General features: G+C 44.5%; 1 protein-coding gene across 1 annotated transcript; it reads left to right on the top strand.

The window, feature by feature from the left end:
- The first annotated feature begins 4428 nt into the window (after positions 1–4428).
- LOC140720543 (zinc-binding protein A33-like) lies at positions 4429–20661 on the top strand. Its single transcript, XM_073035381.1, has 6 exons — positions 4429–5041; positions 5733–5828; positions 6248–6481; positions 11507–11529; positions 11617–11735; positions 19406–20661. The coding sequence occupies exons 1-6, from the start codon at positions 4631–4633 to the stop codon at positions 19957–19959; spliced, it is 1437 nt and encodes a 478-aa protein (XP_072891482.1). The 5' UTR covers positions 4429–4630; the 3' UTR covers positions 19960–20661.
- Positions 20662–22603: the final 1942 nt, after the last annotated feature.

Here is a 22603-nt window from a genome sequence, read left to right as displayed (position 1 = left end):
AGGATTGGTGTATTGCTCTTGTGGTTCCATTGTTTTAAAAGGGTTCTAAAAATAAACCTAGCAATTATCAGTAATTTGTAAGTTTATCGTCAGTGGTGGGTAAATTAATGAGAAGTATTCTTAGAGATGGTATATATAATTAGCTGGATAGACAGGGTCTGATAAGGAACAGTCGACATGGATTTGTGCGTGGAAGGGCAGGTTTGACAAAGCTTACTGAATTTTTTGAAAAGGTTACTAGGAAGGTTGACGAGGGTAAAGCAGTGGATGTTGTCTATATGGACTTCAGTAAGGCCTTTGACAAGGTTCCACATGGAAGATTAGTTAGGAATGTTCAATCGTTTGGTATTAATATTGAAGTAGTAAAATGAATTCAACAGTGGCTGGATGGGAGATGCCAGAGAGTAGTGGTGGATAACTGTTTTTCAGGTTGGAGGTCAGTGACTAGTGGTGTGTCTCAGGTATCTGTACTGGGTCCAATGTTGTTTGTCATATACATTAATGATCTGGATGATGGGGTGGTAAATTGTATTAGCAGGTATGAGGATGATACTAAGGTAGGAGGCGATGTGGATAATGAAGTAGGTTTTCAAAGCTTACAGAGAGATTTAGGCCAGTTAGAAGAGTGGGCTGAAAGATGGCAGATGGAGTTTAATGCTGATAAGTGTCAGGTGCTACATTCTGTCAGGACTAATCAAAATAGGACATACATGGTAAAAGGTAGGGCATTGAGGAATGCAGTAGAACAGAGTGATCTAGGAATAATGGTGCATAGTTCCCTGAAGGTGGAATCTCATGTATATGGGTTGGTGAAGTAAGCTTTTGTTATGCTGGCCTTTATAAATCACAGCATTGTTGGGATGTAATGTTAAAATTGTACAAGGCATTGGTAAGGCCAAATTTCGAGTATTCTGTGCAGTTCTGGTCACCGAATTATAGGAAAGATGTCAACAAAATAGAGAGAGTACAGAGGAGATTTACTAGAATATTACCTGGGTTTCAGCACCTAAGTTACAGAGAAAGGTTGAACAAGGTAGATCTTTATTCTTTGGAACGTAGAAGTTTGAGGGGGGACTTGATAGAGGTATTTAAAATTATGAGGAGAATATATAGAGTTGACGTGGATAGGCTTTTTCCATTGAGAGTAGGGGAGATTCAAACAAGAGTACATGGGTTGAGAGTCAGGGGGCAAAAGTTTAGGGGTAACACCAGGGGGAACTTTTTTACTCAGAGAGTGGTAGCTGTGTGGAATGAGCTTCCAGTAGAAGTGGTTGAGGCAGGTTAGATTTTGTCATTAAAGAAGATGGGGTAGGTATATGGACAGGAAAGGAATGGAGGGTTATGGGCTGAGTGCAGATAGGTGGGACTAGGTGAGAGTAAGCGTTCGGCACGGACTAGAAGTGCCGAGATGGTCTGTTACCAATGGTCTGTTGTAATTGTTATATAGTTATATGGTTATACTGTGAAGATATAGAATATGAATGGATTGCCTGGGTTAAAATATGTGAGGTAGTTTCCAAAGATTCAATGACCATTTAGGAATCCTATTGGTAGAGGCTGTTACCCTACACCATAATGCTCCTGAACCATTGTGGATAACCTAAATCACCAAAAAATCTCAGCTAATTCCACAACCTACAGGCTTACTTTCAAGGAGTTCACAACTCAATGATTTCCTCTATTTTTTTCTTTCAAATTTTCTTTTTCCTACACCTTGGCTGTTTCTCCGTCTTTGTGTCTTCTTGTGTAGTTTTTCATAAAATCTGTAGAGCTTGTTTTCATCTAAGCAGCAACAAGAAATTTAATCTTCTTGATGTGTGTGGTAACATGCGGAAATTGACAATAAATTTACATTGAATTGTCAGGCAAGGATTGTAGGTTTGATTTATTGCTGTAAGGGTGAGAATAGTGATGGAGATTGCAGAAGAACTGATGTGATCAGCCGGATTTACTGTATCCATTCCAAGGGTGGAACAATATTCCTATCACCATCGAACACTTTAAGAACACAGTCCGGAAACATGCCATTAATTTATCATTTAATGCCCCACTATACTAACGCAATCAGCCAAAATAATGTCCCCACGTGTCCATTCTCTGCATACTCATGTATTTATTTAAGAGACATTTGATTCCCTCTGTCATATTTACCTCGAGTATCACCCCTGGAAGGGCATTTCATGCACCCACCACAATGCACCAACAAAAACTTGCCCCACACATCTACTTCCAACTTATCCCCACTCAGTGTAATTGCAAGCCACCTAGTCTGTGATTATTCAGTCCTGTGTCTAGTCTATCTATGACTCTGTAATCCTGCAAACATTGGTTAGATCTCCCTTCAGGTGCCGCAGCTTGAAAGAAAACAGCACAGGTTTGTCCAATCTCTGCTTCCAATCTACGTCTGATCTCAACAGGTGCTACACCTGGTTATTCATGTACTCACATAGCAATATTCAAGGTCCCGAACAGTCACCCCCAGGAGAAGTGACACTTCACCTGTGCATGTTTTGGGGTCACTGACTGTTTCCAGTCTCCTATGCAGTGACCAGGCCTGACACCCATTGGGGAGCTGCTTTGTTAGGCAGGAATTTGAATGGCTGGTCGGCCTGTTGTCATAGAAAAGTAATGCCATCAGGACAGATGGCTCCTGGTACCTTGGCACAACAGGCAGAGCTGAAAGCTTTAGTTGAAGCCTGTAAGCTAGCAGAAGGAAATAATCAAATATTTACACGGATCCTTGATATGCTTTCCGAGTGATTCATGACTTTGGAAATTCATGGAGATAAAGAGGATTTCTTACAGAAACAGGATAAATAACAGGAGCATGAAATAACCGCAGCGGCTGCTGATGGATCTCTGGAGCACTCACCGCTCCCCTGTGCAATCCGACAGGCTGAAGGCCAAGGGAGAACAAGGCGCAAAGGTAAACTCGTGCTTTAGAAAATAAGAAACAGGAGCAGGCGTGGCCATTCATGATGAGCTGTTCTGCTTCTCACTCAGAACATATCTGATTTTTGCCCTCAGCGCCACTTTCCTGCAACGTTCCGAACATCGGCAAGCCCGTAAATATGTCCGTTTAATTTAGAAAACGTGAAGAAAACTCCAAATGTTCACTGCACTGTGGGTGGGGAAATTTCTCCTCATCTCAGTCCTGCTGAGGTGATCTCGGATTTTGAGTCTGTGATCCCTGGTTCCACTGCCCAGCCAGGGGAAACATCATTCCTGCCCCTACCCTGTAAATACCCTGTGAGACTGTGTCTGTCTCAATCAGGAAGCTTCTCCATGTGAACCTTGTGTTAATGAAATTGGTGACAGTTCTTTCAGACCAGCGGCTTTGACCACAAGAACACCAGACAGTGGTCAGCACGGAATGTCCTGCAGTTACTGCAGGAGAAGGACTGGATGGACACAGTGGAGTGGTTCCCTGAGCAGACAGTCCAGACCATCTGGCAGAATGCCTCATCACCAGATCTCACCGACAGGCAGCAAGACCTCGCCTGTCTGGCGGCGAGAGGGCCCCTCCCAGTCTGATCCTTGTTGCATGCCCGGAGATCACTCCCACAGCGCGCTGTCCCGAGATTACTGCCGTGGAGACGAGAGGGCCCCTCCCAGTCTGATCCTTGCTGCATGCCCGGAGTTCACTCCCACAGCGCGCTGCCCCGGGATTACTGCCGTGGAGACGAGAGGGCCCCTCCCAGTCTGATCCTTGCTGCATGCCCTGAGATCACTCCCACAGCGCGCTGCCCCGAGATTACTGCAGTGGAGACGAGACGGTCACTCACCTCTTTGCGGACTGTGGGCTGGCGAAGATCTGTGGACAAAGATGCAAGGGCCTGTGCCACAGCAGCTGCGTGACAGAAGGCTCACTGATCCTCGGGCTGTTCCCAGGACGCGCAGGAAAACCGACAGCGAGTGCTGCTGGAAGATCATTAACTCGGGGAAAGACGCCCGAAGCTTGTTGGCCTGCCATTAAATAAATCGAGATGTCCGGAGAGCAGGGGTTACCAACCTGGGGACCACGATTACTGGTATTGGTCCTTGGCATAAAAAAAAGTTTGGGAACCCCTGTCGTACAGGAATGCTGCCGACTGGCGCATTCCAGACTACAGGGACACCACTGGAACTACAGGGATCCTCTACACTGGACAGGGAGTGGCCGGGTTGGCTGAGGAAGCCTCACAGTTATTGTAGTAGTGAACCACCCCAGGGGGGCACATGGCTTCTCCTTTCAGCGCAGGACTTCAATCGTCTTCCAGGGGAAGGTCCCTCCGACCGCAGGGATGAGGCCTTTGGAGATTCAGCTGACGTTTTTGTCGCACTGGGTTTTTAAGAGTTGGCCATATGCCATATGGCCAATCCTCCTCTGCTCGTAGCCGGGCTTAGACAGTCCATGGCCTAGTTTTCTTATCTGTTGCCCATTTAATGTGTTAAATGTGTTTTTGTCTTTAATGTGTTTTTGATCCCACACTAAACATAGAAATGGCTAGATTTTCCACTGAACACAACCAGCAAAACCCTGTTCATTCCACGAGTCTGCAGAGCGCGTAGTGGACAATCGCGGTACTGCAGGGGATCAGCTGCTCCCCGAACGTGAAAGCATTCTGAATCAGGAAGTGCCGGAGTTAACATGGCTTCGAAAGGACAGGCCGAGAGTTTGAGCGAGGAGGTAACTTGTCCCATCTGCCTGGATTTCTTCACCGATCCGGTGCCACTGCAGTGTGGACACAACTTCTGTCGCTCTTGTATCACACAGTATTGGGAAAGGGAGGAGAGGAACTCCTGCCCGAAATGTAGAGAGGTGCTTGCTGGCCGCACCCTCAGGGCCAGTCGGGCCTTAGCAAATCTGGCTGAAGAAGCTCGAAATCTAAACCTGGATCCGAAAGGGAAGGAAAGTAAACTTCACTGCGAGGAACATGAGGAAGAACTGAAGCTGTTTTGTGAAACGGACAAGACACTGATCTGTCTGATCTGTAGAGATGCGCAGGAACACAGAGAACACCGCTTCATGCCGATTAAAGAAGCTGTTAAAATCTACAAGGTAAAAGTAACGTTAATTTGATACTCAACCTATTTTGTCTTGTCCTACAAAACATCACATGAGCCTCCAAAACGAACACATCACTCTCTGCAATTTCCGCCATATCCGATGGGATTCTACCGCCTCTCCGTCCCACAGCCCACCTCCGCACCCCGCAACTCTCCGCTCTCTGTAGGAATCGCTCGCCGTACTGTATCGCCCTGATCCACTCGCTCCTCCCCACTGATCTCCCTCCAGGCACTGACACCTGCAAACTGGACAAGTGCTACACCTGACTCGTAACCTCCTCCCTCGTCGCCGTTCAGGGCCGCAAACAGCCCCGTTCTTCCCGTTTCTTCCATGGTCGATTGCCCTCTCGTATTAGATTCCTTCATCTCCAGCCCTTTACCACTTCCACCTGTCCCCTCTCAGCTTCTCACTTCATCACTCTCCCCCACGTTCCCCCTCATGTTGTCTCACCCGTCACCTGTCAGCTGGTTCTCATCCCCAAACCTTTTTATTCTGGCTTCTGCCCCATTCCTTCCCAGTCCTAATGAAGGGTCTCATCCCGAAACACCGACTGTTTATTTCCCCGGAATAGATGCTGCCTGACTCACTGTGTTCCTCCGGCATTTTGTGTGATAATCGGGTTTGATCACCTGTTTCTTTTGATGCATCTTTGTTTCTATTTCCTTCACTCTCTGACTTCCAGGATCAGCTAAAATCTTCCTTAGACTCTCTCACAAAAAAGAAATCAGACTTCCAGGAAAAGGAGCAGCAACAGAAAGAGAAGATTTCCGGAGTTCGGGTGAGGCTTCCTGAGCGGAATTTCTGATATTACTGTCGAGTTTTGCTCCATTTAATGCAGAATAGCAGAGTATCACAGTTCCAGTGACCTGGGTTCGATCCTGACCTCTGCTGCTGTCTGTGTGGAGTTTGCATGCTCTCCCTGTGGCCATGACAGTTTCAGACACTTTCCAAGGACATGCTGGATGAATGGTTAATTATCAATTAACCCTGTGAATGTGGGGGGAGGGTGGATGTGAATCAGGAGGGAGTTAATGGGTCAATGAGGGAGAATAGGTTTCAGGAAAGCGTGAGGGAATGGGGTTGACGGGAATGTCTCAGATGTAGTATGGACCCCAATGGACCGAATGGTCACCTTCATATCAAAAGGAAATACAACACAGCAACGCAGTAAACTAATCTTCACCTTTCATTCGACAGAAACAGTCACACAGCGTTCAGACCCACGTCACATCCCAGTTTGCTGAACTGCGCCAGATTATCACTGAGAAAGAGCAGAGCTTACTCAGGGACCTCAGGAAGGAAGAGGCGAGGATTCTAAATTCAATGGAGAAAAACCTTCGAGAGATTCAAGAGAATATGAGGATTATTCAGGAGGAAATCTCAAAGTTAAAGGAACAGATGGATCAGGAAGACAGTGTGATATTTCTCAAGGTGAGGGATTACATTTCAATTTATTTCTGTTAAATTGAACTAAATGAACAGTGGTATACTTGAACTAAACACAGCACAGCGGCCAATTCCAACAAATCAATTGCCGCTGCTGGTGTCCTCACACAGAGTATTCTCCTTGCATGACGAACCTCCAATCACTCTGCTAATGACATTCTAAAATGTCGGAGACAGATATTCGATCCTTTATCAGCAACATACAATATTTAAACGATAAAATTTCAGCATAATTCATCGTAAATTAAACTGCAGTGAATCGGTCAACAAAAGATATGGCATCTGCCACTCCCAGGATCAAAACAGCCCAGAACAAAGTACGAATACGTAACTTATTCCCTTCGCTTTTACCACGTCCCCACTCACGTGACGGATTATCATGATAAATACGTAAAACAGACGTGTTGCTCCTACACACAGCATTTAAAAATGGCAGTAAACTGTTTCTCACCAGACAATTGATGTAACTATTCAGGGTTGTTTTTGTCCCAAAACTGAAATTCCACAACTTCTGTACATCCCAGGACAGAATGTAATCTTTTCTGAAATGATTTACCCTGATCATAACACAGAGCTGCTGATTGTGTCCTTAATTACCGCATTAAATATCCTCTAAAACTCCTATAACACCCAGTTCCAGTCACAGGCTGTGAGTGTATCTGGTGCGGTGGGTGTGGGGATCTCTCTCTCAGTTAGTGAGAACTAAGAATGTGACCCACACATCAGACTTATCCTCTATAGCCGGTTTCCATCAGATTACGGAAACTTTCACTGTCTCTACTTTGTCGGATAAGTTTTACATGGGATTGTGTCCCATTCTCCGTCACGAGCAGGCCATTGGGTCCATCTTCTATCAATTTCCCCTCTGCACAAGCCCCCTGCCACCTACTCGGGATTACTCCCTGTGCCACGCGACAGTGAGAGTAGGAATGGAATTAGGTGGAGGATGAATGCGTGGTTGAGGGATTGGAGCAGGGGGCAGGGATTCAAGTTTCTGGATCATTGGGACCTCTTCTGGGGCAGGCGTGACCTGTTCAAGAAGGACGGGTTACACTTGAATCCTGGGGGGACCAATATCCTAGCGGGGAGGTTTGCTAGGGCTACAGGGCAGACTTTAAACTAGTAAGATGGGGGGGGGGGCGGAAATCAATTTGAGGAAACTATGGGAGAGGAGGTTAGTTCACCAGTAGAGCAAGTAAGTAGACAGTGTGTGAGGGAGGAAAGGCAGGTCATGGAGAAGGGATGCACTCAGCCCGAAGATGTAGGGGAGAAGAAAGAAAAGGATAATAAATTTGAATGCATTGCTAGGGATGAAAAGAGAGGAGGTGGTGGAGAGTAACTTAAATGTATCTATTTTAATGCTAGGAGCATTGTAAGAAAGGTGGATGAGCTTAAAGCGTGGATTGATACCTGGAATTATGATGTTGAAGCTATTAATGAAACATGTTTGCAGGAAGGGTGTGATTGGCAACTAAATATTCCTGGATTTAGTTGCTTCAGGTGTGATAGAGTAGGTGGGGCCAGAGGAGGAGGTGTTGAATTGCTTGTCCGAGAAAATATTATGGCGGTGCTTTGGAAGGATAGATTAGAGAGCTCCTCTAGGGAGGCTATTTGGGTGGAATTGAGGAATGGGAAAGGTGCAGTAACACTGATAGGAGTGTATTATAGGCCACCTAATGGGGAGCGTGAGTTGGAAGAGCAAATGTGTAAGGAGATAGCAGATATTTGTAGTAAACACAAGGTGGTGATTGTGGGAGATTTTAATTTTCCACACATAGATTGGGAAGCTCATTCTGGAAAAGGGCTGGATTGTTTAGAGTTTGTGAAATGTGTGCAGGATAGTTTTTTGCAACAATACATAGAAGTACCGACTAGAGATGGGGCAGTGTTGGATCTCCTGTTAGGGAATGCGATAGGTCAGCTGACAGATGTATGTGTTGGGGAGCACTTCAGGTCCAGTGATCACAATAGCATTAGCTTCAATATAATTATGGAGAAGGACAGGACTGGACCTAGAGTTGAGATGTTTGATTGGAGAAAGGCTAACTTTGAGGAGATGCGCAGGGATTTAGAAAGAGTGGATTGGGTCAAGTTGTTTTATGGGAAGGATGTAATAGAGAAATGGAGGTCATTTAAGGATGAAATTATGAGGGTACAGATCTTTATGTTCCTGTTCCGTTGAAAGGAAAGATTAAAGGTTTGAAAGCGCCATGATTTTCAAGGGATATTAGAAACTTGGTTCGAAAAAAGAGGGATGTCTACAATAGATATAGGCAGCATGGAGTAAAGGAATTGCTCGAGGAATATAAAGAATGTAAAAGTAAACTTAAGAAAGAGATTAGAAAAGCTAAAATAAGTTACGAGTTTGGTTTGGCAAATAAGGTGGAAGTAAATCCGAAAGGCTTCTACAGTTATATTAAAAGCAAGAGGATAGTGAGGGATAAAATTGGTGCCTTAGAGAATCAGGGTGGTCAGCTATGTGTGGAGCCGAGGGAGATGGGAGAGATTTTGAACGATTTCTTCTCTTCGGTATTCACTAAGGAGAAGGATATTGAATGGTGTAAGGTGTGGGAAACAAGTAAGGAAGTTATGGAACCTATGACAATTAAAGAGGTGGAAGTACTGGCGCTTTTAAGAAATTTAAAAGTGGATAAATCTCCGGGTCCTGACCGGATATTCCCCAGGACCTTGAGGGAAGTTTGTGTAGAGATAGCAGGAGCTCTGACGGAGATCTTTCAGATGTCATTAGAAACGGGGATTGTGCCGGAGGATTGGCGTATTGCTCATGTGGTTCCATTGTTTAAAAAGGGTTCTAGAAGTAAGCCTGGCAATTGTAGACCTGTCAGTTTGACATCAGTGGTGGGTAAATTAATGGGAAGTATTCTTAGAGATAGTATTTATAATTATCTGGATAGACAGGATCTGATTAGGAGTAGCCAGCATGGATTTGTGCGTGGAAGGTCATGTTTGACAAACCTTATTGAATTTTTTGAAGTAGTTATGAGGAATGTTGACGAGGGTAAGGCAGTGGATGTAGTCTATATGGACTTCAGCAAGGCCTTTGACAAAGTTCCACATGGAGGGTTAGTTAAGAAGGTTCAGTCGTTAGGTATTAATGCTGGAGTATAAAATGGATTCAACAGTGGCTAGATGGGAGATGCCAGAGAATAGTGGTGGATAATTGTTTATCGGGATGGAGGCCGGTGACTAGCGGGGTGCCTCAGGGATCTGTTTTGGGCTCAATGTTGTTTGTATTATACATAATGATCTGGATGATGGGGTGGTAAATTGGATTAGTAAGTATGCTGATGATACTAAGGTAGGAGGTGTTGTGGATAATGAGGTGGGTTTTCAAAGCTTGCAGGGAGATTTATGCCGGTTAGCAGAATGGGCTGAACGTTGGCAGATGGAGTTTAATGCTGAGAAGTGTGAGGTTCTACATTTTGGCAGGAATAATCCAAATAGAACATACAGGGTAAATGGTAGGGCATTGAGTAATGCAGTGGAACAGAGAGATCTAGGAATAACAGTGCATAGTTCCCTGAAGGTGGAGTCTCATGTAGATAGGGTGGTGAAGAAAGCTTTTGGAACGCTGGCCTTTATAAATCAGAGCATTGGGTACAGAAGTTGGGATGTAATGTTAAAATGTACAAGGCATTGGTAAGGCCAAATTTGGAATATTGTGCAGTTCTGGTCACCGAATTATAGGAAAGATATCAATAAATTAGAGAGAGTGCAGAGACGATTTACTAGGATTTTACCTGGGTTTCAGCACTTAAGTTACAGAGAAAGGTTGAACAAGTTAGGTCTCTATTCATTGGAGCGTAGAAGGTTGAGGGGGGATTTGATCGAGGTATTTAAAATGTTTAGAGGGATAGAAAGAGTTGACGTTAATAGGCTGTTTCCATTGAGAGTAGGGGAGATTCAAACGAGAGGACATGATTTGAGATTTAGGGGGCAAAAGTTTAAGGGAAACACGAGGGGGTATTTCTTTACTCAGAGAGTGATAGCTGTGTGGAATGAGCTTCCTGTAGAAGTAGTAGAGGCCAGTTCAGTTGTGTCATTTAAGGTAAAATTGGATAGGTATATGGACAGGAAAGGAGAGGAGGGTTATGGGCTGAGTGCGGGTAGGTGGGACTAGGTGAGATTAAGAGTTCAGCACGGACTAGGAGGGCCGGAATGGCCTGTTTCCGTGCTCTGATTGTTGTATGGTTATATGGTTACTCACCGCACCCAGCAACAATGCCCCGAGCTCCCTGGTCCCTCACGTGTTTATCCAGCCTCCCCATTACATTCAATCTCTGATGTTCCATTTCAACCACTCCTGTGGCACTGAGTTCCACATCCTCTTCACTAAATTTCTTGTGGGATTTGTTAAAAACCTCCTGGCATTTTATCTTTGACTGAAGGTCTCCCCATAAATAGAAACATAGAAACAAAGAAAACCTACAGCACAATACAGTCTCTTTGGCCCACAATGCGGTGCTGAACATCTTCTTACTTTAGAAATTACCTCCAGTTACCCATAGCTCTCTATTTTTCAAAGCTCCATGTACCTACGTAGAATCTCTTGAAAGACCCTATCGCATCCGACTCCACCTTCGCTGCCAGCAGCTTATTCCACCCAATCCAAAACACTTAGCCCGGACATCTCCACCATACTACTTCCAAGCACCTGTGTCTTCTCGTGTTAGCCATTACTGAGGTACTTCTTCCACCTTCGCGCAATCAAATCCATCACTAATCTTAAGTTGTTCCATTTTATCATTCTGACATCTTTTCCAGATGAAAATGCACAGCCTGTCCTGTCTTTCCTGTAAGCTTCATCCTCTCAGTAATGGTCTAACTTTCAGAAGCATTCCCTGTAATTTACCCCATGGTTCTGTATTGCTGGTGTGTGTTTGTGACTGTGGGAGTCGGAATTTTCAACACCTTGTAATGATTTGGATTAAATTCATGATGTGGACAGTAAGTCCAAGTCGAATCAGATTTGTGTTTTATTTATTTCAGGAGGAAGCTCGTCGGAACAGAAGGTAGGACATGATATTTACTGACACCCTGTATGGATTTGTAAAATACTTCCAAATTCCAGTTTATCACCAGCAGTTTAATATTTACAGAATCAGTGACGATGTCCAGGAATTGTCAGTGACAGATGAGGCCCTACCGGTTGAAAAATTCTATCATCCCTATTTGTTGGACACAGTGCTGAGAGAAAAACTTGATGCTATTAAGCGAGGTAAAACTTACAAAGATTCATTTTTCCTTGTTTATGAGACACAATTCAGTTATAATTTGAGGCAAAGATTGTCTGTAATACAGGGCTGAAGGGGACTTGAAGTTAATTCCACATCAACCCCACCGACCGGGAGCCATCACTGTCACACAACATGCCAGTCAATATAACATAGAAATACAGTTGTCTCAGCATGAGTTAATCAGTCTGATGGCCTGGTTGAAGAAGCTGTCCCTGGAGCCTGTTGCTCCTGACTTTTATGCTGCGGTACCGTATCCCGGATGGTAGCAAGTGCTACTGTTTGTGGTTGGAGTGACTCTGGTCTCCCAAGATTCTTCAGGCCCTTTATACACACCTGTCTTTGTAAAACAAGCTGGCAAACAATATCAAATAGTTTTTCAAGTTTTGTAAACAAATAAAACAGAGATGAGAGTGGATATAGCACTGCTAGAAAATGAGGCAGGATATATAATAACGCGGGATAAAGAGTTGGCAGATAAACTAAATATTTTGCACCAGTCTTCACCGTGGAAGGCACGAGCACTGTGCCCGCTGTTGAAGAGTGCGAGGGAGAGAAGTGAGTGCAGTTACTGTTACAAGGGAGAAGCTGCTCAAAAAGCTGAAAGACCTAAATGTACATAAGTCACTTGGACCACATGAACTGCACCCTAGTGTTCTGAAAGAGGTTGCAGTAGACATTGTGGAGACATTGGAAAAGATCTTTCAAAACTGTTGGACCCTGGCATGGTGTCAGAGGACTGGAAAATGGCAAATGTCACTTAACTCTTTAAGTAAGGAGGAAGACAGCAGAAAGGAAATTATAGACCAGTTAGCCTCACCTCTGTGGTTGGGAAGAAATCGGAGTCAGTTGTTAAGTATGAGGTGATGGAATACTTGGTGACACTGGACAAGATAGGACAAGTCAGCATGGCTTCGTTAAGGGAATATCCTGCCTGACAAACCTGTTGGGATTCTTTGAGGAGATTACAAGTAGGATAGGTAAAGAGGATGCAGTGCGTGTTGTATATTTGGAATCTCAGAACCAAGTTCAGTGGCCATGGTAATACAGGAAAGTTACAGGCATGGTTAGAACATTGGCTGATTGGTAGGAAACAGCGAATGAGAGTAAAGGGATCCTTTTCTGGTTGGCTGCCAGTGACTCGTGTTCCACAGGGTTCAGTGTCAGGACACCTTCATTTTACGCTGTATATCAAGATTTAGCTGATGGAATAGACCTTAAGATATAGGAGCAGAAGTAAGCCATTCGGCCCATCGAGTCTGCTCCACCATTCAATCATGGGCAGATCCAATTCTTCCAGTCATCCCCAATCGCTGTTTTCATCCCATACCCTTTGATGCCCTGGCTAATCAAGAACCTATCTATCTCTGCCTTAAATATGACTTTGGCCTCAACAGCCACTTGTGGCCACAAATACCACGGATTTTCCACACATTGACTAAAGTAATTTCTCCGCATCTCAGTTCTAAAAGGACGTCCTTCAATCCTGAATTCATACCCTCTTGTCCGAGAATAGGTGGCTTTGTTTCCAAGTCTGCATATGATACAGAGATTGGTGGAGGGGCTGGTAGTGTTGAGGATACAGTTAGGCTGGACAAGGACTTGGATAAGGAGTGTGGGAGAGAAAGTGGGAAATGATATACAATGTTGGAAAATGCATGGTCATGCACTCCGGTAGTAGAAATAATGTGCGGATTTTTTGTTTCAAATGGGGAGAAAATCCAAAAAGCTGAGATGAAAATGGACTTAGCAGTCATTCTACAGAACACACTTGCAGGTAGAGTCAGTGGTGAGGAAGGCAAATCCAATGTTAGCGTTCAATTCAAGGGGTTTAGTTAGCATTCAATTCAAGAGCAGGGATGTGATGCTGAGGCTTTATAAGGCACTGGTGAAGCCTCACCTTGAGTATTGTGAACAATTTTGGACTCCTCATCTAAGAGAAGATGTGCTGGCATTGGAGAGGATTCATTTCATAAGGATGATTCCAGGAATGAAAGGGTTCTCATATGAGGAACGTTTGATAGCTCTGTGTCTGTACTCGCTGGAATTTAGAAAGATGAGGGGGGGATCTCATTGAAACCTTTCGAATGTTGAAAGTCCTAGACAGAGTAGATGTGGAAAGGATGTTTCACATGGTAGTGGAGTTTAGGACAAGAGGGCACAGCCTCAAGATGGAGGGGTGTCTATTTAAAACAGATACAAAGAAATTTGAGCCAGCGGCTGGTGAATTTGTGGAACTTGTTGTGTGTATTTAAAGCAGAGATTGATAGGTTCTAGATTGGACACAGCATAAAAGGTTACGGGGAGAAGGCCAGGTACTGGGGCTGAGGAGGGAAAAAACGATCAGCCATGTTTGAATGGCGGAGCAGACTCGATAGGCAAATGGCCTAATTCTGCTCCTGTGTCTTATGGTTATCAGACCACTACACTGAAGCATTGTGAGAATGAGCTCGAACACAGCAACAAGCATTGACATGGGTCAAGATTTCATCTCGGGAGAAGCACACACAGCATAACCGGCATGGCAAAGCTCCCTCACACACACACACAGGAAGGATTGGCAGATTGTAGTCAGAGCCTCAGCAATGTATACTTACCACACAGATATTTACCACAATCAACACACACACACACACACACACACACACACACACACACACACACACACACACACACACACACACACACACACACTCACACACGCACACACACACATACACACACACACACACACACACACACACACACAATCACACACACACACACACACACACACACACACACACACACACACACACACACACACACACACACACACACACACAGTAACACAACCCATACATACTATTAGAGTGTGACACACGGCCACAGAAATAGGCACTAATTCCCATTTAGGATTGAAATCTGCCATCCTTACCCAGTCTGTCTGTTCTGTGGCACTGAGCTGCCCTCTGACGTGACGTCACATCAACACTTCACAGACAGACTCCGGGGTGAGATTCCTCAGGAGGATGATCTCGGAGGGTTTTATGGATGTTTAACCCACGGCCCACTTCATCAATCTGAAAGACTAAGATGTCTTCTAGAACATGTCTCATTGGCCTCTGTTTGCCCCTCTATCCCTCTAACCATTTCCTATGTGTGTACCTGCCCAAATTTATTTTAAAATATTTTATTTTTACCTGTTTCTACAGCGTCTGATGGCAAATTCCATTTACCAACCTCCCTCTCTCTGAGAATGTTACCCCATAGACCACATAAAAATTTCCCATCTCACTTTCAATCTGAGCCCTCTGGTTCTGTACTCCCATTTCTTGTAAAAAAAAATATTTAAGCCCCTTATGAATTATTTACCTCAATAACGGGCCATACCTGAACATCCTACACTACAGCTGAATAGTCCAAGTTTATCCACTCTCTGCTTTTATCCCAAGCCCCCCCCCCCATATACAGAAATCCAAATAGTAGCCAGGTTAGAGATGGGATACAAATTACACCACGAGATGGAAAGAAGGCAAGGTGACGATCTGAATGGGGGATTTCAAGAGGTAGATTGTGATGGTGCTGTATTCCATGAGGGAGAATTTGTAGAATGCCTCCCGAGATGGCTTTTTAGAACAGCTTGTGGTTGAGCCCAATGGGAGAAAGAGAATTCCAGAGAAGGATTTGTATAATGAACCAGATATGATTTGGGAGATTCAGTTCAAAGAACCTTCAGGAAGCAGTGATCATAAAATGATAGAATTAACCCCACAGTGTGAGATAAAGTCAGATGTATCAGTATTAGAGTGGAGGAATGTTAATTGCAGAGGCATGAGGGAGGAGCTGACCAAAGTAGATTGGAAGGGGACATGAGCAGGGATGATTGCAGAACAACAAAGACTGGAGTTCCAGGGGCAATTCGGAAAGATGAAGTATTATTATACAGGAAGGATGAGGTAACCGTGTTTGACAGGGAAGTCAGAGACAGCATAGAAGTGAAAGAGAGGGCTTACAATAGAGCAGAAATCAGCAGGATGTCGGATATTGAGAAGATTTTGATCATCAACAGATAGGAATTACAAATCCATAAGGAGAGAAAATGAGATATGAGAGAAAGCTTACCAACAATACTCAAGAGGACACAAAAATGTAAAGAGTAAAAGAGAGGCAAGAGTGGATATTGGACCCCTAGAAAATGACACCGGAGAGGAGAAATATGACAAAAGACATGGCAGAGGTACTTATTTAACATTTTGTGTCAATCCTCACTGTGAATGATATTAGATGAATGTCAGAAGTGTGAGAGTGTCAGGGGACAGAGATGAGTGTTGTTGCTGTTTCTGAAGAGAAAGTGCATGGGACAATTGAAGATCTGAAGGTACCTGGACCAGACAGACTACATCCCAGTGTTCAAAAAGAGTTAACTGAAGAGAATATGGGGTCATTAGTAATGATCTTTCAAGAATCACTTGATACTTGGTCATTCAAGATTATTAGAAATTGGAAAGGTCACCTCAGACTTTAAGAAGGGAGAGCAGCTGAGGAAACATTATACGTGAGTTAGTCTGGATGTGGTCTGCTTGGGAAGATAATGGAATCCACTATTAAGGACAAGCTTTTGGGTACATGGAAGTTCATGATAAAATAGGGCAAATACAGCAAGCCTTCCCTTAAGGGGAAATCTTGCCTGACAAATCTGTTGGAATTCTTTGAGGAACACAAAGCCAAGATAGACAAAGGATGATTTGGATGACAGAATTGTTGCCTTTGTGGCCAAGCTTGCAGACAATATGAAGATAGGTGAAGGGGCAAGTAGTGCTGCAGAAGCTCGGAATCTGGGGAAGGGCAGAGACAGATCAGGAAATGGGCAAATAAGTGATAGATGGATGATCGGGTAGGGAAGTCGTGCATGCACTTTGGTAGAAGGAATAAAGGCATAGACAATTTTCTAAACAGAGAGAAAATTCAAAAATCAGAAGTGCAAAGAGACTTGGGTGTCCTTGTGCAGGCTGAAGGTTAACTTGCAGTTTGTGTCAGTGATAAGATCGGCAAATTCAATATCAGAATTCATTTCGAGAGGACTAGAATACAAGAGCAAGGATGTAATGCTGAGGTTTTATAAGGCATTGGTCAGACCACACTTAGAGTATTGTGTGCAGTTTTGGGTCCCTTCTATTGGAAAAGGTGTGCTGGCATTGGAAAGGGTCCAGGAGGTTCACAAGAATGATTCTGGAAATGAAACAGTTAACATATGAGACATATTTGATGGTTCTGTGCCTGTACTCACTGGAGTTTAGAAGAATGGCTGATTTATTATCCCCCTCAACCCTATTCTCCCGCCTCCTCCCCATAACTTTTGAGACTCCGACTAATCAAGAAGTTTACTTATCAACTTCTGCTTTAAAAATCAAACAGGAGGAAATCTGCAGATAGATAGATAGATACTTTATTCATCCCCATGGGGAAATTCAACTTTGTTTCCAATGTCCCATACACTTGTTGTAGCAAAACTACTTACATACAATACTTAACTCAGTAAAAAAAATATGATATGCATCTAAATCACTCTCTCAAAAAGCATTAATAATAGCTTTTAAAATGTTCTTAAGTCCTGGCGGTAGAATTGTAAAGCCTAATGGCATTGGGGAGTATTGACCTCTTCATCCTGTCTGAGGAGCATTGCATCGATAGTAACCTGTTGCTGAAACTGCTTCTCTGTCTCTGGATGGTGCTATGTAGAGGATATTCAGGGTTTTCCATAATTGACCGTAGCCTACTCAGCGCCCTTCGCTCAGCTACCGATGTTAAACTCTCCAGTACTTTGCCCACGACAGAGCCCGCCTTCCTTACCAGCTTATTAAGACGTGAGGCGTCCCTCTTCTTAATGCTTCCTCCCCAACACGCCACCACAAAGAAGAGGGCGCTCTCCACAACTGACCTATAGAACATCTTCAGTATCTCACTACAGACATTGAATGACGCCAACCTTCTTAGGAAGTACAGTCGACTCTGTGCCTTCCTGCACAGATGCATCTGTGTTGGCAGTCCAGTCTAGCTTCTCGTCTAACTATACTCCCAGATACTTGTAGGTCTTAACCTGCTCCACACATTCTCCATTAATGATCACTGGCTCCATATGAGGCCTAGATCTCCTAAAGTCCACCACCATCTCCTTGGTCTTGGTGATATTGAGACGCAGGTAGTTTGAGTTGCACCATCTCACAAAGTCCTGTATCAGTTTCCTATACTCCTCCTCCTGTCCATTCCTGACACACCCCACTATGGCCGTGTCATCAGCGAACTTCTGCACATGGCAGGACTCCGAGTTATATTGGAAGTCTGATGTGTACAGGGTGAACAGGACCGGAGAGAGTACTGTTCCCTGCGGCGCCCCTGTGCTGCTGACCACCGTGTCAGACCTACAGTCTCCCAACCGCACATACTGAGGTCTATCTGTCAAGTAGTCCACTATCCAATCCACCATGTGAGAGTCTACTCCCATCTCCGTTAGTTTGTGCCTTAAGATCTTGGGCTGGATGGTGTTAAAGGCACTAGAGAAGTCAAGGAATGTAATCCTCACAGCACAACTGACCCCCTCTAGGTGAGAGAGTGATTTGTGCAGCAAATACGTGATAGCATCCTCCACTCCCACCTTCTCCTTATACGCAAACTGATGTTGGTAATCCAAGCTACACAGGTCCTGATGAAGGGTCTCGCCAGATCTCTCTGACACCTGTCTGGAGAGAGTTGATGTTGGGAAGATGTGGGTGGGTCGAGAATGGTAAGCACAGCCTCCGACTATAGGGATGTCCATTTAGGACAGAGATGAAGAGGAATTCCTTTATCCACAGGATAGTGAAACTGCCTCAGGCAGCTGTGGAGGCCAAATAATTGAAATATATTTAAAGCAGAATAACACACACAAATTGTTGGAACAGCAGGCCGGGAAGTTTCTGTGGGAAAGAGTAAACAGTTGACGGTTCAGACTGAAACACTTCATCAGGACCTGTGTTGCTTAAGGGTCCCTGCAAATTCATCCCGTCCTAATGAGGGGCTGCGGGGGATGGGGTTGTGGGAAAGGGGATAAAGTCATCCTCATCTGCCATCTTTGCCCCCTCCAGCTTCTCATTACGTCTACACACACAGTTCGCCCACAGGCTTTCCACCCCTCCCCCTCCTGGTTCAATCTGCCATTCATCTCTCCCCTACTGGTTCCCATTATCATCTCCTTTACTGTCTCAAACCATCAAACTCCCCCACTTCACACTCACAAATGAATGTGAACATTGTATGACGGGCCTGTTCCTGTGCTGTACTGCTCTATGTTCTCTGTTCCCTGTTTGAAAGAATGAGGGGAGATCTTATGGAAACACAAAATTCTTTCATGGGTCAACAGGCATGAATGAGGGAGGATGTTTCCCCTGTCCAGCGGAAAACCCTTGGGGAGACATTAGTTGTCCAACCGCTTTTGTCGAATCAAAGGTTCGTGTCGGCCACCCGACCGCGCCTGAGGCCCAGCGGCCTTTCCCCCGGTCCCGGGGCCGCCCTGCCCGAGTCTCCCCCCGATCCCCGGGGCCGCACTGCCCGAGTCTCCCCCCGATCCCCGGGGTCGCGCTGCCCGAGTCTCCCCCCGATCCCCGGGGACTCTCTAATTCTCTGCTTCTCCCCCCAGTCTCTGTCACCCTGGATGTGGAAACGGCGAATCCGCGGCTCGAGGTGTCTGAGGATCGGAAGAGTGTGAGATGGACCGGGTCCTGGAGAAATCTCCCTGACACCGGGAAAAGATTCACACACTGGGCTTGTGTGCTGGGATCGGAGGGATTCACATCGGGGAGACATTACTGGGAGGTGGAGGTGACGGGGAATCGGAGCTGGTGGCTGGGAGTCGCCGCAGAGTCTGTGAAGAGGAAGGGATGGGTCAGCCTGAGACCGGAGACCGGATTCTGGGTCATCGGGCGGTATGGTGACGTGTTACATCGGGATTATGACGTGTTCCGTGTTCTCACCTCCCCTGGGGCCCGTCTCCCTGCCGGTCCCATCCCCGGTAGGGTGGGAGTTTATCTCAGTTACGAGTCCGGGACAGTTTCATTTTACAACGCGGAGACCAAGTCCCATCTCCACACCTTCACTGGGAATAAATTCACGGGGAAACTTTATCCTTTCTCCGCGACCTGGGATGGAAACCAGTGGCTGAGAGTCTGCTCCGGTTCCGCTCTGGGTCTGTAAACGGGTCGGGTCCCGGGACCGGCGTCAGGAGTAAAGTCCCTGTAAATATAAATGTGCGGAGAGTGCAGCTAAAACGTGGCTAATGAGATGGTGCAGGAGGGAGGGTTTCATGTTTCTGGACAATTGGCCTTTGTTCCCGGGAAGGTGGGACCTGTTCCGACGGGACGGTTTGCCCCTGAACTGGAGGGGGACTAACATCCTTGCTGGTAGATTTGCTCGTGCTGCTCCAGGGAATTTAATCTAAATTTGCAGAGGGAGGGGAACCAGAGTGTTAGAGCAGATAGTGAGGTAAAGGAGGATAAAGGTCATGCGAGGATTGCATGTGTAGACAGAAATCAAAGGTTTATACATTAGGTTGTAAATTAATTTTCAGAACTTTAGAAATTGTAGAAAACAAAGATTTCCAAAAGAAAATAATGAAGAGCATAACCAGAACAGATGTGAAAAAGTGGCTACTTCAGTTTTACACCTATCGCAATAATTGTCTATGTTAGGAAATATTTTGGACAGTCCCTCCTTTGTTAAATAGTAACAGTGAACAATTTTAAATTGAATTAAACAGTGATTGGCACATATCAAAGAAGATTTATTTTCAGTTATTTTGTGATGGTCGATTGATGACTTTTGAAGAGTTAATTAGCAAATATTCTCTCATACACATTTTCTGCAATATCTTCAGGTTAGACATTTTTTACAAAAATAATTATCTAAATTTCCATATATGCAAGAATCTGATTTGTTGGATACTATTTTGAATAAGAATCCTTTAGTAAGAGGTTGCATTGGTAGAATTTATAATTTATTTTTAATACATTAATACAAAAAGATAACCTCCCACCTAAGGTTTATACATGATAGAAATATTCGTTGTTTCAGACGTGATAGAGGGGGAGGGATGAAAGGGGGAGGAGTGGCATTACTAGTCAGGGAAAATATCACAGCTGTGCGTAGACAGGACAGCCCGGAGGGCTTGTCTACAGAGCACATATGGGTGTAGCTGAGGAACGGGAAAGGTGTGACCACAGTAATAGGGGTGTATTATAGACCGCCCAGTAGTCAAGGAGAGTTGGAGTAGCAAACCTGTATAAAGATAGTAGACCAATGTAAGAAACAGGAAGTTGTAATAGTAGGGGATTTTAACTTTCCTCATATTAACTGGGACTCCCAAACTGTAAAAGGGCTTGGATTGTGTGAAAGGTTTTCAGGAAAGTTTTCTAAATCAATATATAGAGGTACCTACGAGAAAGGATGCAATACTTGATCTCCTATTAGGAAACCAGACAGGTCAGGTGACAGAAGTATGTGTAGGTGAACTTTTTGTGTCCAATGACCATAATGTCATTAGTTTCAAGTTAATGATGGATAAGGATAGGCCTGGTCCTCGAGTTGACGTTCTAAATAGCAGAAGGGCTAATTTTGTGGAAATGAAAAAAGATCTAGAAAGAGTGGATTGGGATAAGTTTTTTTTCCTGACAAGGATGTGTTCACTAAGTGGAAGGCCTCCAAATGTGAAATTTTGAGGGTGCAGTGTTTGCATTTTCCTGCCAGGTTTAAAGACAAAGTTAACAGGTATAGGGAACCTTGGTTTTCAAGGGATTTTGGCGATCTGGTAAAGAAAAAGAGAGAAGTGTATAGCAGGTAGAAGCAACAAAGAGCAAATGAGTTCCTTAAAGAGTATAGAAAATGTAAGAAAATACTAAAGAAGAAAATCAGGAAGAAAAAAAGAAGACATGAGGTGGCTTTGGCAGATATTGTGAAAGAAAACCTGAATGGGTTCTACAAGTATATTAAGAGTAAAAGGATTCTAAGGGACAAAATTGGTCCCCGAGAAGATCAGAGTGGTCGTCACTGTGTGGAGCCTTACGAGATGGGGGAGATCTTAAACAGTTGTTTTGCATCGGTATTTACTCAGGAAACTGGCATAGTGCTTATGGAAGGAAGGGAAACAAGCAGTAGTGTCATGGAGCATTTGTAGATTAAAGAGGAGGAGGTGCTTGCTGCCTTACAGCGAATAAAGGTAGATAAATCCCCCGGGCCTGACTTGATATTTTTTCAGACCTTCAGAGAGACTAGTGTAGAAATTGCAGGGGCCCTGACAGAAATATTTAAAACGTCCTCAGCCACGGGTGCAGTGCCGGAGGATTGGAGGGTAGCTCTTGTTATTCCATTGTTTAAAAAAGTCTCCAATAGTAAACCAGGTAATTACAGGCCAGTGAGCCTGACATCAGTAGTAGGTAAATTATTGGAAGATGTTCTGAGAGATCAGATTTACACGAATTTGGACAGCCAAGGGCTGATTAAGGATATTCAGTATGGCTTTGTGCATGGTTGATCGTGTTTAATGAATCTTGAGGAGTTTTTCGAAGAGGTTACCAACAAAGTAGCTGAAGGAAAGGCTGAGGATGTTGTCTACATGAACTTTTGTAAGGCCTTTGACAAGGTCCCACATGGGAGGTTAGTTCAGACATGAGGTATCCATGGAGATGTTGGAGAGATTGAAAGAGTGCAGAGATTTACTAGGATGTTGCCAGGTCTTCAGGATTTGAGTTACAGGGAAAGATTGAACAGGTTAGGACTTTATTCCTTGAAGCGTAGAAGAATAAGGGGAGATTTGATAGAGGTTTACAAAATTACGGGGGGTAAA

The sequence above is a fragment of the Hemitrygon akajei genome, unplaced genomic scaffold (assembly GCF_048418815.1).
Source record: "Hemitrygon akajei unplaced genomic scaffold, sHemAka1.3 Scf000044, whole genome shotgun sequence".
NCBI lineage: Eukaryota > Metazoa > Chordata > Chondrichthyes > Myliobatiformes > Dasyatidae > Hemitrygon > Hemitrygon akajei.
This window is presented reverse-complemented; position numbering and strand designations above follow the sequence as displayed.